At 39.2% G+C, this 15,256-nt stretch overlaps 1 protein-coding gene across 3 annotated transcripts in view; it reads left to right on the top strand.

The window, feature by feature from the left end:
• The window catches only part of Nbas (NBAS subunit of NRZ tethering complex), a 470,946-nt gene that overhangs the window by 235,565 nt on the left and 220,125 nt on the right, over nucleotides 1–15,256 (top strand). For all 3 annotated transcript variants that reach the window (XM_045148869.1, XM_004665676.3, XM_045148870.1), the window contains 3 exons: nucleotides 1,133–1,235; nucleotides 3,397–3,626; nucleotides 14,197–14,309. In XM_045148869.1, the coding sequence (XP_045004804.1) occupies nucleotides 1,133–1,235; nucleotides 3,397–3,626; nucleotides 14,197–14,309 (446 nt within the window). The remainder of the gene's footprint in view (nucleotides 1–1,132; nucleotides 1,236–3,396; nucleotides 3,627–14,196; nucleotides 14,310–15,256) is intronic.

Below are 15,256 nucleotides of genomic sequence, written 5' to 3' on the forward strand. Positions count from 1 at the left end.
TGTTAGCAAAGCCCTGATCCCTGCTATAGGAGAATCCAACTATTAATTCTCTACTCTGTAATTTTGGATATCAACATATAATGTCTCTGATGCAACAGATATCCAGGGCCTATTATCTGTGTAGAACAGTTTGTAGATCCCTTAACATGGATGAAAGTAGAAACATGTTCTGGATAGGAGTTGGATGATTTGCTCTTGTGTTTATTAGCCCCTAGCTTGCCAGTGTTAGTTTGGCTCACTCTCCTATTGCTATTTTCACCTGCTATGGCAAAGGTGATGTCCAGCCTCTGCTTGTGCCATCCTTTCCCCTGTCACCATGGAGCTTCCCCTGGAGACTGTAAGCCAAAACAAATCCTATCCTTCCCTGAGGTGTTTTTGGTTGGGAGTTTTGTGTCAAAAATACGAAGGTAAACTGAAACACTCTCAGAATACAAGCTTGTTTCCCATTGTCATTTAAGGTTTATTGTTACCCCACTTCTGTGTCTAAGTAGCCATGATCAAGCAGTTGTGACAGCGTCTGTGGCTAGCCCACTTTTCCTCCATAAGTTTTGGGTGTGTTCATGTATGTGAGTACAGATGCAGGTACTGTGGCTCACTGTGGTCAGAGGACTATGTTGGAGGCAGTGTCTTTCATTCTTGATGTTGTTCACCACTGCATTTGCCAGCCTAGGTGGTCCATGACCTTCTGAATTTTTTTTTTTTTTTCGGGGCCGGGGGCGGGGGGTTGAGGTAGGTTTTTGCTCTAGCTCAGGCTGATCTGGAATTCACTATGTAGTCTAAGGCTGGCCTCAAACTCATGGTGCTCCTCCTAACTCTGCTTCCTGAGTGCTGGGATTAAAGGTGTCCGGTACCACACCCGGCTCCTGAAAAGTTTTGTTGATGCCATCTCCTTTCTTGTCATTGGTATGGTAGGATTCCAGAAGCCTGCTTTTATGTGGGTTCTGGGAATCTACAAGTGCTTTTTCTACTTGAACCAGCTCTCTGGCCTCCTGCCCTCTATGTTCGATTTAGGATTTTTCCTGGGAACTCAAAGGTGATCATTTGGGAACTGTGGTATGTAGAGTGTGGGCAGCAGATGGTTTTCAAATAAGGATCTCATGCACTTTCCTTTTTTTCCCTCTTTTCCCTACAGGCAGCCTCCAGCTAGCGAGTCTCATTGGAGAGCTTTGCTGCAGGACATGCTGACTATGCAGCAAAATGTATACTCATGTCTAGAGTCCAATGCGTGCTATGAGGTAACTGCAGGTGGAACATGCTTCCTTTTTATTGTGAAATGTTTATAACTATACTTTCTCACAAGGGAGAAAGCGTAAGCTGTACTACAGTGCTGTGGAATAACAGCTGATAACTGACTAGTGTCTTACTGTTTAAGCCCTTTCATACTTACCCTCTACCTTCCCTCTGGTTTATTGCAATGCCATCTCCTTAGTGCATCAGTCCTCAGAAAGCGCTGACTATACATGACATCTTTCATTTCCATGGCTTTTGTGGTTACCAAAATGTAATGAGTTGTGGATTGAGTTTATTGGTAGAGTGCATGCTTAGCTTGTGCCAAGTCTTGATTTCAGTCCTAGCCCTGAAACATACAATCAAACAAAAGGATAAAGAACACTCCAGACTGAAAACAACTGAGAGCATATTTAATGCACCAGAGGACAGGCTTCCAAATCTGTTCTGTCTTCCTTCATTCTGTTAAACTGCAACAATCTCTACATGGCTCCCTATGTTCATATCTCTTTCTACTTCCTATTTCTTCAGGTTTTTCTATGACATGAAGTTTCCTTCCTTATAATCAATCTGTTGCTTAGCTAGCAGAAAGGACCTGCAGTCTTTACATAGGAATACACAGCAGATGGCAGCTTGCCTGGCCACTCCGTTTGTCATTGTCCACAGTGTACTGTTTAGTCCAGTAGCTCCATCAAGTCTGTCAAGAGGCCATGCACCCAACGTGCCATTGCCTGGGGCCTTTACCTCTAGTATAGGTTTCTTTTTCTTACTTGCAAAATTCCTAGTCAATTTTCATAACTAGGCTCACTAATTATGCCCTCCAGGATACCTGCTTTTTTTGATAGCTTTTCTTTAAAATACAGTTTTTGTTTACAAGTGTTCCTTTGATTTGTTTTTGAGCTCCTGGGGAGGCATGTTCCTATCATGTTCTATGCTCATGTCTGTTAGTGCATCTCTTAATGTCTGGAATATCAAAGATACATAAGAAATTATAACCCCTTGACTGGAGGTATAATCCAGGGGGATTTAATTGTTGTGGAAAGCATGTATACTGTCAATACATTTCTCATGGTTTGTATGGGAAATAATCCAAGTAACTTATTTTACATAGGTAGCAATTTAAAAGCAGTTGCTTAGTTGAATATTCTTGTTAAATAAGCCAGGGACAAGTCCACATAAGGTAAGGCTTATGTTACTTTGCTGTGCTATCACAAAGTATGATGCTTTGATGGAACAGGAATTGTAAAATTTGGTCTCTCCTTTGTGAATATGCTTAGCTTTTAATTCAGAGTGATTTTAACACAAGAGCACTAATGCAAAATGTTGAAATGACTGGTTAGTATTTGAATTTTAGGTTTTAAAATGCATGAATGGCTGTAATGTTCATGTTGATGATTATTGTCACAGACCATATAGAGCTGCCAATAACATTTTCTTTTGCAACTAAGGCAAAACTTGAAGTCACCTTCATAGAAAATAAAACTGTGCACCTGTTTTCTGAAGCCTAACTGCCATCGTATGTTTGAAGTAATGGTTTTACTTAGAGTGGCACTCCTTTCTTTTTTCTATGACTAATTCTATAAAAATTAACAATAAGTATGTCACACTTAAGGTAACAGGTTGACATATTACATTAAAATATTAGTATCTTTTTTGCTCAGATTGATATTTTAAGGGGCTGTATGCATGAGTATTCCTTTGCTAATAAAGCATCAGAAAGCCCTTATAGTTGACTAATAGGTTTGTTTATGTTTGAGACAGGGTATTCCTATGTAGTCTAGGCTAGCTGGGACTCTCAGTTATCCTTCCTCAATCTGTCAAGTACTGAAATAGCAGGCGTGTGCTGCCACATCTGGATTGAATTGTCTTTAATGAATGTGGATTTTAAATACTTTACCCAATTATTTATTGTATTGGCTTAAAATGTTATGCTTCATTTTGGTTTATATTTTCTAAAATTTTTTTCATTCTACCTAAAAGTTGAAATTTTTATCAAGGTAAAATATATATAAGATAAAATTAGCCATTTTCAGGTGTCATTGTTATTTAACTTCCAATTCTAGAATGGGTATACTTTCAGTTTATTTCATTTGAATTTCACAGCTTTTATTTTGTTGAGAACTTAGTCTTCCCTCTTCATCAGTAATTCTAGGTTTTTCTTTTCTCCAGTTATTTGCAGAAAGCCTTCTGTGCTCCAGTCGCCTTGAAAACATCCACTTGGCAGGGCAGATGATGCACTGCAGTATGTGTTGGATAAATCCTTCAGCTATTGCAGCCCAGAAAGGAAAAGCCCAGTACAGGGTCAGCTATGATAGGAGTATTGACTTGGTTTTGGCTGCCAGCAGAGAGTACTTTAACTCTTCCACTAACCTGACTGACAGCTGCATGGATCTGGCCAGGTAAGATAGCTCTGGGTTCTTCCCTAAGAGCAGGGGGCATGTAGATCTGAATGAATACATTCCTTCATATGTGTTTATTCTTTACAAAAGCTGCAGATTATCTTAAGCACAGATTGACTCTAATATATGGGGTATGGCTATTGCTAGGATTGAGAAATAAAACCAAGTTATAAATATCTGTTGAATTCTTCCTATGTAAAGTTTTTATTTGCATATATTAATTATATAATAATGAGTTTCATTGTGATGTTTTCAAACATGTAGATAATGTCCATTGATAAATTTATATACCCTCCCTCATTTATACCCTCTCCTCTTCCTGCTGATCTAGTCCTCTTTTGCTGTCATATCTCCTTTTCAGTTTTGGTGAACCAGTTAATTTAGAAATACTTACAGAGTCAAAGGTGAAATTTTTAAAAGGTCATAACCACTACTGAAGAAATTTCTTCTTTCCCCCAGCAGCCATTAACAGCTTCAGGGAGGGGCAGAGCCTTGTGTGAGCCTATCCCTTTTCTATGACAGACTATTGACAGGGTCCAGGTTTGTACAGGTCTTGTGTAGTAATCATAGCTGCTGAAGATTCGAGTGCAACAGCCACATGAGGCTTAGAGGAGAGAGTCCCATAATACCTCCTTTTATGTTCTTTTTGCTCCACCCCACCTGTTCTATGATGTTCCTTGAACATTGGAGACAGTGATATTAAGTTTTCATTGTTGAATTCTTCTTGATCCCTTTTCCTAGCATGATTTTTCTAAGTTACTTTTTGCTGATGAGTTTTTAAATTTTTTTAAAATTTTTTTGTTTATTTATTTATTTGAGAGTGACAGAGAGGAGGAGGAGGAGGAGGAGGAGGAGGAGGAGGGAGAGAGAGAGAGAGAGAGAGAGAGAGAGAGAGAGAGAGAGAGAGAGAGAGAGAGAGAGAGGGAGAGAGAGAGAGAGGGAGAGAGATAGATAGATAATGGGCACGCCAGGGCTTCCAGCCACTGCAAACAAACTCCAGATGCGTGCGCCCCCCTTGTACATCTGGCTAATGTGGGTCCTGGGGAATCGAGCCTTGAACTGGGGTCCTTAGGCTTCATAGGCAAGCGCTTAACCGCTAAGCCATCGCTCCAGCCTGAGGTTTTAAATTTTTATTGAGAATTTTAATATAAGAAAATAATGCAAGTTGTTCATATACCATTGAGTTATATTGTGTCCTCTGTCCCTACCCCATTCTACTGAGGTCCCATCCTCAGTGGGGCTATCTATAATCACTGTGGGGTTATGAATTTATCAGTCAGTCCCTGTGGGGGACTATGCCTTAGAGTAAATTTTCCCACCCTGTGGCTCTGGAGTTCTTTCCACCCCCTCTTCCATGTGTTCCCTGAGCCTTGGAGGGTGTGTCAAAAGTCTCCTTTAGTGTTGAGCTCTCTGTAGCCTCTAATTTTCTGCTTAGATGAGTGTTGAATTTCCTCAGTGTCTACTGCCCTCTCCCTAAAGGAAGTTCTCAGGCTAGCCGTGAAAACATGTTTTTTTTTTTTTCTGATGATTTATGAGTCTGTATTTCTCTTTTGTTGGAAGAAATTCATACAGTAGCCTATAACTTCAAGTTCTGAAAATTCAGCATGTATAGGTAGGTAGTATGTAACTCTTGCTTAGTGTCTGCTCTGTTTAGAGACAAGGTACCTGATTAGGCAATAAAGCCGTGAAATCCTTCACAGGTATATTTTTCTAGAGTGTAAATTAAGTCTCTTTCTTGACCTCTTACATTAGTCCAATCTTCTTATTTAATGAGAAAGAAGGTTTAGTCAGCATCTGAGTTCTCATTGTTCTTCAGAATTATATTCATTTTTATGGAAGAATTTATTCATGATTTGAATTTTTTCCTGAAATTGGTTTTCATAAACATACCTTTCTTTTTTTTATTAATTTTTAATTTTTTTATTAACAACTTCCATGATTATAAAAAATACCCCATGGTAATACCCTCCCATCCCCCCCACACTTACCCCTTTGAAGTTCCACTCTCCGTCATACACCCGCCCCATCTCAATCAGTCTCTCTTTTACTTTTGATGTCTTGATCTTTTCCTCCTCTTATGATGGTCTCATGCAGGTAGTGTCAGGCACTTTGAGGCCATGCATATCCAGTCCATTTGGTGACTGGAGGGAGCATGTTGTATGGAGTCCTGCCCTTCCTTTGGCTTTTAGATTCTTTCCGCTACCTCTTCTGCATTAGACCCTGAGCCTTACAAGGTGTGATACAAATATTGCAGTGCTGAGCATTGTGGTCATTCCTTTCCATCACCATGATACCTTCTGAGTCATCCCAAGGTCACTGCCATCTGAAAAGAGAAGATTCTCAACGAAAAGTGAGAGGAGCATTAATATAAAGGATTGAACATTAACAGAAGTGCTTACTGGGCAGTTTGATAAGCATAGTATATACATTTGGCCAGACAACAGCAGACGTTAGACCCCTAGGGCTCATGACTACCCCTGTTTTACGTTGTCAAACAAACACTGGCAAGGGGAAACTGGCTATAACATCCATAAGCTGCTCCCAACAATACACTCCTCCAGGAGGCTTTAGTTTCCAATTGCCATCAGCTGGGGAACCTAACCTCCAGAATACCTAAGTTTATAGTAGACAACTGAATCAAACCACCATGGTCTATACGGAGGAGATTTTTAGCTCAGCTTCACCTTGATTTCTCAGTGACCTTGCAACCCAAGCATGTGAAGTCTTACCATCTATTCCTGGTGGGAAACCAGGAGCCTTGAAAATGACTAGTAATATTTTGGGGGTATCAGAAACCTCTCTAACAACTCACTGTAAGCAGTCTCATCCCAGGCACTGAAGTTTTTCTAATAACAGTCCATGCTTCTGGGTATCCCATTATCCAAAAAAGTAGGTGTCCATATGGCTTATTCATAACATCTTGAATTTTGAGTAACCCTCCCCCAACCGTTCTTTTACCTAATCTCTTTCCATGACTTCACTTAGGCCATTCTACCCCCAGTAATCCGTTCATCTACTTATATATATACAATATCATCTTCTTAAATTCCAGTACCCCCCCCATCCTCCCTTCCTTATAACCCTTTTCTAGTTTATTGGCCTTTGCTACTGAGTTTCATTCCAACTCGCATACAAGTCCAAACATGTGTAGCTAGGATCCACATATGAGACACAACATTCAGTGCTTGGCATTCTAGGGCTGGATTACCTCACTTACTGTAATCCTTTCCAGAGCCATCCATTTCCATGCTGAATAGAACTCCGTTGTATTAATGTACCGTATCTTCATTATCCACTCATCAGTTGAGGGACATCTAGGCTGGATTCATTTCCTAGCTGTTGTGAATAGAGTGGCAGTAAACATAAATGTGCAAATATCTCTAAGGTATTGTAGCAAGTCTTTTGGATATATTCCTAGGAATGGTATAGCTCTTCCATATGGTAAATCTATTTTTAGCTCTCCCCACACTGATTTCCACAATGTCTGTACTGATTACATTCTCAACAAGAGTGTGGAAGGGTTCCTCTTTTTCCATATCATTGCCAGCATTTACTCTCCTTTGTTTTCTTGATGATAGCCAGTCTGATAGGAATGAGATGGAATTTCAAAGTAGTTTTAATTTGCATTTCCCTGATGGCTTAAGGGTGCAGACATGTTTTTTTTAAGTGATTTATTTATTTATTTATTTCAGAGTGACAGGCAAACAGAGAGAGAAAGAGGCAAATATATATAGAGAGAGAATGGGCATGCCAGGGCCTCTAGCCACTGCAAATGAACTCCAGATGCGTGCGCCCCCTTGTGCATCTGGCTAATGTGGGTCCTGGGGAGTTGAGCCTCGAACTGGGGTCCTTAGGCTTCACAGGCAGGTGCTTAACTGCTAAGCCATCTCTCCAGCCCTAGAACATGTTTTTAGTTGTTTTTATAGGCTATCTACCTATGCTATGCAAACCCTTTTTAATTTCATGAGGTCCCAGTGGTTTATTAGTGGTTTTATTTCCTGAGCAACTGCGGTTATATTTAGAAAGTTGTTGCCTATGCTAATATGTTGAAGTTTTCCCCCTAGTTTTTCCTGTAGCAATTTCCGAGTTTCAGGTTTGATGTTAGGTCTCTGATCTGTTTGGACTTGATTTTTGTGCATAGAGAGAGATAAAGATATATTTTCATCCTTATCCATATAGGTATCCAGTTTTCCAGCACCATTTGTTAAAGAGGCTGTCTTTTCTCCAATGAATATTTTTGTAGAAAATTAGTTGAGTGTAGCTACCTGCATTTACATCTGTATCCTCTGTTGTGTTCCATTGATTTATGTGTCTCTCTTTGTGCTAGTACCATGCTGTTTTTGTTATTATGACTCTGTAATATAGCTTAATATCAGGTATGGTGCACTGCCAACTTTATTTTTGTTATTCATAATTGTTTTGGCTATTTGAGGTATTTTTGTGCTTCTAAATTAATTTTTGGATTTTTTTTTCTTTTTCTGTGAAGAATGTCATTAGAATTTTGTATGGATTGCATTAAATGTGTAGATTGCTTTGTTAAAATTGACATTTTCACAATATTGGTTCTTCCAATTCAAGAACAGGGAATGTTTTTCCATTTCCTAGTATCTCATGTAATTTCTCTCTTGAGTGTTTTAAAGTTTTCTTCGTAGAGATCCTTCACTTCCTTTGTTAGATTTATTCCAAGGTACTTTATTTGTTTTGAGACAATTGTGAATGGGAGTGATTCCCTGATTTCATCCTCAATATATTTGTTGTCAGTACATAGGAAGGCTACTGATTTCTGTGTGTGCTTTGTACATTGCTAAAAGTGTTTATCAGCTCTAACAGTTTGCTGGTAGAGTCTTTAGGGTCCTTTATATGTAGAATCATATTATTTGCACATAATGATAATTTGATCTCTTCCTTCCCAATTTGCATCCCTTTTATGTGTGTGTCTTGCCTTCTTGCTATAGGGACGACTTGTAGTTCTAAATTAAATAAAAGTGGGGACAGTAGACACCCTTGTCTTGTTCTTGAATTTAGTGGAAAAGCTTCAAGTTTTTCCCCACTTAATATCATGTTGGCTGTAGATTTGTCATAAATAGCATTTACTATGTTGAGATATGTTTCTTCTCTTCCCACTTTCTGTAGGACTTTTACCATGAAGGGATGTTGGATTTGTTCAAATGTCTTCTCTGCATCTATTGAGGTGATCATGTGATTTTTGTCCTTCAGTCCATTTATATAGTTCAGTACATTTATAAATTTACATGTGTTAAACCATCCCTGCATCTCTGGGATAAAGCATACTTGGTTGGGTGAATGATCTTTTTGACATATTCTATTTGCCAATATTTTGTTGCATCTATGTTCATGAGGTCAAGATTGGTTTGTAATTTTTGTTTTCTGTTCTGTCTTTGCCTGGTTTTGGTATCAGGGTGATGCTGGCTTCATAGAAAGAATTTTGTAGTATTCCTTCCTTTTCTATTTTTTGGAACAGTTTTAAAAGCATTGCTGTCCTTCCATGAAGGTCTGGTAAGATTCACAAGTTCATCTATCTGGGTCTGGACATTTTTTTTGTTTTGTTTTATTTTTATTTATTTTTTAAAATTTAATTTATTAGTTTTATTTTCAGCAAATACAGGCAGTTTGGTACCATTGTTTAGGCTCATCCATGATCTACCCCCTCCCATTGGACCCTCCTTGTTGATGTAAATGGGTGCATTGTGGAGTTAGCCCACAGTTATTGGTATGATAAATGTCTATGCATATCATGACCCAACATGTGACTCTGACATTCTTTCTGCCCCCTCTTCTGCAAAATTTCCCTGAGCCATGTTGGGTTCATTTTTGGTCTGCTTCAGTGCTGAGGTGTTGGGGGACTCTGAGGCTCTGGCTCTCTGATTTGGTAGTTGATTTTTCTCTGTGTTGGTCTCCTTCCCCTTTGTGCTGGTATCCGGTTCATCAGGAAAACATCACCCTTGCTTGTTTCACCAATTGTCCCTAGTTTCAGTTGGGCCCCTTTTGAGGTATGTTGGGGCAGCTCTCTCCTTAGGATCTGCATCTATCTGAAAAAGAGAAGCAGATTCTCCAACGGAGAGTAAGTTAGCACCCGGAAAATTGAGATAACAATTACTTTTTTGATAGAGAGTTTGATAGGTGCAGGCCCTCTTGTAGCCCATGATTGATGGTAGCTTGATATTGGAGAGTGGGCTTATGTTTGGATATGGTTCTGACTTGTTTCCCAGCTCCAGCTATGGGTCTCGTACCACTGAGGGGATCAGTTAGTCAAATCAAGAGCAGTTGGTTCCCCACCATGGCTGTGTGCCACTATTGTACTTGTGTGGGCATCACATCAGGTTATTTGTTGCTAATTAGGTTAGATGAGTTGCTTGGACAGATATTTGTCATTTCCCCCAGTCGCCCATGTAGCACCTTCTGGCACTAGACACACTAACTGTCTGGGGACTGACTCTCTACTGGCTTCCAGGCATGCCGTTCCATTTTACGTGTCAGCTGCATATGGAGTCTTCAGCAATAGGGTCTTACCACTGGCCTTTGGTGGGTCATCAAGTACTCTGACAGAAGTCTGTCATTGTTTTGGGAAACCTTGTAGGTTTCTCTGATCAAAAGCTCATTGTGGATGGTAGCCCCAAGCTGGAAGTGGGGGTTACAGCTCAGTGCCCACTAAGAAATTGAGGAAAAACATAACTAATATACAAGAGTTAGAGAGGAGAGAGGTGGGGGGGGAGATGGGGAGAGGGAGGAAGGGAAGATGTAGAAGATTAGGTTAGTCTTGATGCTACCCTGTCCAGTGTCTTGTGGTTCAGGTGTTTCCTGTAAGGGTCTAGTGAGGGTTCAGCCATTTGGTCTGTCTTTTAGGAAGTAGAAATTTATGGTACCATTGCCATTTGGGTCCAGATTACTGTTTTCCACCCTTCGATGCCCTCCCTGCCCTCCCCATCCCTCCTATTGTCTAGTGCATGAGGTGCTTGCTGGGTATGTAAGGTATCTTGGGTAGATTCAGGTTAGGTGTTGTAGATGAGTGAGACTATGTGACGATTTTTTTTTCTGTGATTGGGTAAGTTCACTAAAACGACACAAAGAAATTTGAGGAAAAATGGTTGAACCTGGACTTTTTTTTAGCTGGGAGTTTTTTTTAGTAACTACTTGGACCTCTGTACTTGTAATAGGTCTATTGTAATGGTTTATCTCATCTTGATTGAATTTTGGTAGGTCATATAAATATAGGAAGGCATCCATTTCCTTTAGATTTTCAAACTTAGTGGAGTATATGTTATTAAAGTATATCTTTATGATTTTCTATATTTCTTTGGTATCTGTTCTAATGATGTCTTTTTTCTCTAATTATATTAATTTTTGTCTGTTCTGTCTTTCTTTTGGTCAGATTTGCACCACTGTATTGGGCATAGAAAATAATTTCTGCATTCTTCATTCACTAACTCATTGTTAACTTGGTTTTATTGAGGATGCAACAAGTACTCAAACAGCACAGTACAACATCAATTGATTGTTTTCTTCTTCACCCTAATTCTTGTCCCTTTCCTCCTTAGCTGTTTTTATTCAACTTCTTGTGCATGCCAATACAATATTTTATTAAAGTTATTCTTTCTTAAAAAGCAAGTAATTTCTTAGTGTATATATATACTTTTCTATACTTTGATTTTCCATTTAAATTCTCTCCTGAATCATACTCATCTATTCCATTCTTTTAATGACAGTTGTATAATATTCCATTATTTGATTTTTATAGAATCTATTTATGAATTTATTTATTTATTTATTTTGGTTGTTTGAGATAGTCTTGCTATAGCCCAATTATCTCCAAATTTACTGTATTTTCTGTTGTTTAAGAACAATCTAGTAGTGGGAATATAATACATGCATGTCCTTGAAAATAAGTGAGTCTCTGTAGCATGAATTTCTAGAGCTAGAGTTCCTGACTTCCTGGTTAAATGCATTTATAATATTGGTAGAAAACTTAAAAAGTCTTTCAGCAGAATGTATTGTTCAACAGCTTTAAGTCCTATCATTTTGCAAGAAAAAGTAGGTGTGCTCACTTCATTCATTCATAGCAGTGACATTACTGGTGCTTAGCTTCCTTCATCTGGTGACCCATGGTGTCATTGTTCTTTGACATTTACCTTTCAGAAAATAAGTTTATTCACTAAATAAGATTTTTATGAAGTTCACTTTATCTGACTTAAAATAATCTAAACTGGTCTGGAGAGATGCTTGCCTGCAAAGCCTAAGGACGTGGGTTCAATTCCCCAGTACCCACATAAAGCCCATGATGGAGCATGCAGCTGGGGTTTGTTTGTAATGGCTAGAGGCCCTGGCATGCCCTTTCTCTCTCCCTCTCTCCCTCCTTCTCTCTCTCTCTCTCTCTCTCTCTTTCTCTCTCTCTCTGTTTCTCTCATTAAAAAAAAATAGTTTAAATCATTCCACAGGGCTACATATAAGTTGGGAGGATCACTGGAGTCCAGATGCTATAGAACTACCTGCAAAATATAGCAAAGAACATTCTCAAAACAAACAAAAGAAAACAAAACACTCTATAGGTGTCACACAACCTGAAGTTAACAAATCACATTCTCTTGTGATTTGTTTTAGTACTGTATTTACAATTTATATTTTTAAAATTAGAAATTGTTTTATTGTACAGGTTTTTATTTCATTTTTTATGGAATGTCAAACTGGACCCAATAGAGACATTCCTGCTTTCCTAGATGAGAAGTCCTTTAAATTCTCTTAATTTTTTCCCAAGGAAACTTTCTTTTTCCTCATTAGGAAAAACACTACTAATAGAGTTAAGATGCTTTGTATCATGATGCAATACATCCTGTCACTGTAACTGCAGCCAAGTCACTTCACCTCTCTGAGTTTGTTTAAGCCTTTTTTACTTAAAAACAGATGCTAATATTTCCTGATGGGCTGGTTATGAGGAGTAATATAACCAAAATCATGCAGTTGGCTGAATATCTGAAATGTGGTAGATTCTTGATAAAAGTGTGTTGGATCTCCTTTTGTTCTGCATAGAAAGGTAACCAAATATATGCTGCTTCTTTTCAAAAGTGTGCCTATTTTATTTTTTTAATTGAATTTTTATTTTTTTAAAGGTTATATCTTATATCCCCCCTCCCTACCTCCATTCCACTGAGGGCTCTCCTCAGTGGGGTTATTGGTATTCACTGTGGGGTTGTGATAGGCTCAGTCCGTGTCTGTGGTGGTGGGGGCAGTGTACATGCTTGCAGCTAATCCTGTTCACGCTGTGGCTCTTACAGTCTTTCCACCCTTTCTTCTGCAATGTTACCTGAATCATTGGCAGATGTATTAGAAGTCTGATTTAGCTTAGTTCTCTGTAGCATCTCAGTTTCTGGTTTGATAAGTTTTGAGTGACTGCATTGTCATCCACTTTTCCCCAGAGCTGGTTGTCAGGCTAGCAATGAGAGCAGTACTCATGTCACTGCTCCCTCTGCCGTGACTCCTGGGCCCTAGCAAATGTGGTAATGGCAACCCACCCTTTGGTAGAAAGTCAGCTGCCATTGCTTGTCATATTGATGGATCTTGGATCTCCCTGGTATTTTCTGCCATCTGTGAAAAGAAAACAGGTTCTTCAACCAAGAGTGAAAGCAGTTTGGATTAAAGGAGATAAATGTTTTGAATTGTACACCCACTGTTCTTAGCCGAAGAGCAGTGGAGACTTATGTCTGGAATTTATGAGTTTTCTTCTTTTTTTTAAGTTTTATATTTGTTATTTATTTGACAGAGAAAGCGGGGCGGAGGGATAATGGGCATGCCAGGGCCTCCAGCCACTGTAAACAAACACTAGCCATGTGCACCCCCTTGTGCATCTGGCTAACGTGGGTCCTGGTGAATTGAATCTGGGTCCTTAGGCTTTGCAGGCAAATGCCTTAACCACTAATCCATCCCTACAGTCCAGTTTATGAGTTTTTTATCCATGGGATTCTGTCTTGGTTCCCAGTACCAGGTATGAGTTTTCTTCCACTGAGTGGGTCTCATGTCCAATCCAAATACTATTGATTACCCACAAAAGCTATGTGCCAGTATTGCACAGTTATGTACTTCATGCTTGATTGGTTGATTTCATAGTTTGTAGGATGTCGTGCTTATTCACATGGTTGGTAACCATTATCCCCCAACAGCTTCCATCGTACTTTCAAACACTATGAAGGCCTGTTAGGAGGGAACTGGTTTCTTCCTTAGTTCCAGTGTGGTCTCTTGATGTCTTGTGACTGCTGCTACCTTACTTTTAGCTCTGGAGGTAACTAAATGCTTTGGCAATGATCTGTATTGTTTTGAAGACCTCATAGGTCTCCTTGATGAACAGCTCATTATGGTAACCCAGTTCTTGCCCTGGGATTGGTCAGCCAGAAACCCTATGGTTTTAGTATTAAGCTTTTTCCACCTTCTACGGGGTACTTTTGTTTGGGCTGTCCCCTCCACTCCCTATTGAGGGTTATATCGTGTATAATGTCATCCATGAGGAAGGTTTTTGTGGTATTGATTCATTTGCCATTAGTTTTGTGTGCCCAACTTCTCATAGGTGCTGCTTAGAGCTGATGACAGACAGGCCTGCTGCCATTCAAGAGGAGTTAGACCTTATCGAGGCCCTTGGTTATCTTGAAGAATTTGGCGTAAAGATCTTGCCTTTGCAAGGTGAATTTTCTGCTTTGTATTCCATTGCGGTTAGCTTATTTTACATGGATTAATTGAAGCCCCTTTTCATTTCTTGGGAGAACTAAAGAGAAATGTTGGGGGCTAGAGAGATGGCTTAGTGATTAAGTGCTTGCCTATGAAGCCTAAGAACCCCAGTTCAAGGCTCAATTCCCCAGGGCCCATGTTAGCCAGATGCACAAGGGGGCACATGTGTCTGGAGTTCGTTTGCAGAGGCTGGAGGCCCTGACGTCCCCATTCTTTCTCTTCTCTCCCTATCTGCCTCTTTCTCTCTCTGTCACTATCAAATAAATAAAATAAACAAAAAATTTAAAGAGTAATGTTGGAAATTTCATCCATTAGCAGTAGATCCATTCTCTTTCATCATATTTCCAATGAAATCTCAAGTGAAAAACCAAGTAAAAAAAATAAAGCCAACATTTTATTATAAACTTATTTATTTAAAGTCATTATTTTATTTTTAAACATTTATTTCATGTGCATTTATGTATGTGTGTGTGTCTATGGGCTTGCACATGCTGTGGTGCATATGTGGAGGTCAGGAGAGTTGTCTGTCTCAAAGGATAAGTGATTAGCAATCAAGAAAACATGCACTTCCATATACTCATGCAGTCAAAGACATACAAACATACATGTACATGCAAAAAATAATAAAATTGAAAACAAAAACAAGACCTGGGGTTATAGAGTCTGTCACTGTGCCCTGTTGGAAACTAACAATTTTATTTTGATTGCCTTACATTTAGGCAGTCATGATACCCTTTTGTGATGTCCCCAGTTATAATTATTGAAATTTTTAAAAAAAATTTTTATTTATTTGTTTGAGAGCCACAGACACTGAGAGAAAGAGGTAGAGAGAGAGAGAGAGAGAGAGAGAGAGAAGAGAGAGAATGGGCGCACCTGGCTTCCAGCCACTGCAAACGAACTCC

Source organism: Jaculus jaculus, chromosome 5 (assembly GCF_020740685.1).
Source record: "Jaculus jaculus isolate mJacJac1 chromosome 5, mJacJac1.mat.Y.cur, whole genome shotgun sequence".
Classification (NCBI taxonomy): Eukaryota; Metazoa; Chordata; class Mammalia; order Rodentia; family Dipodidae; genus Jaculus; species Jaculus jaculus.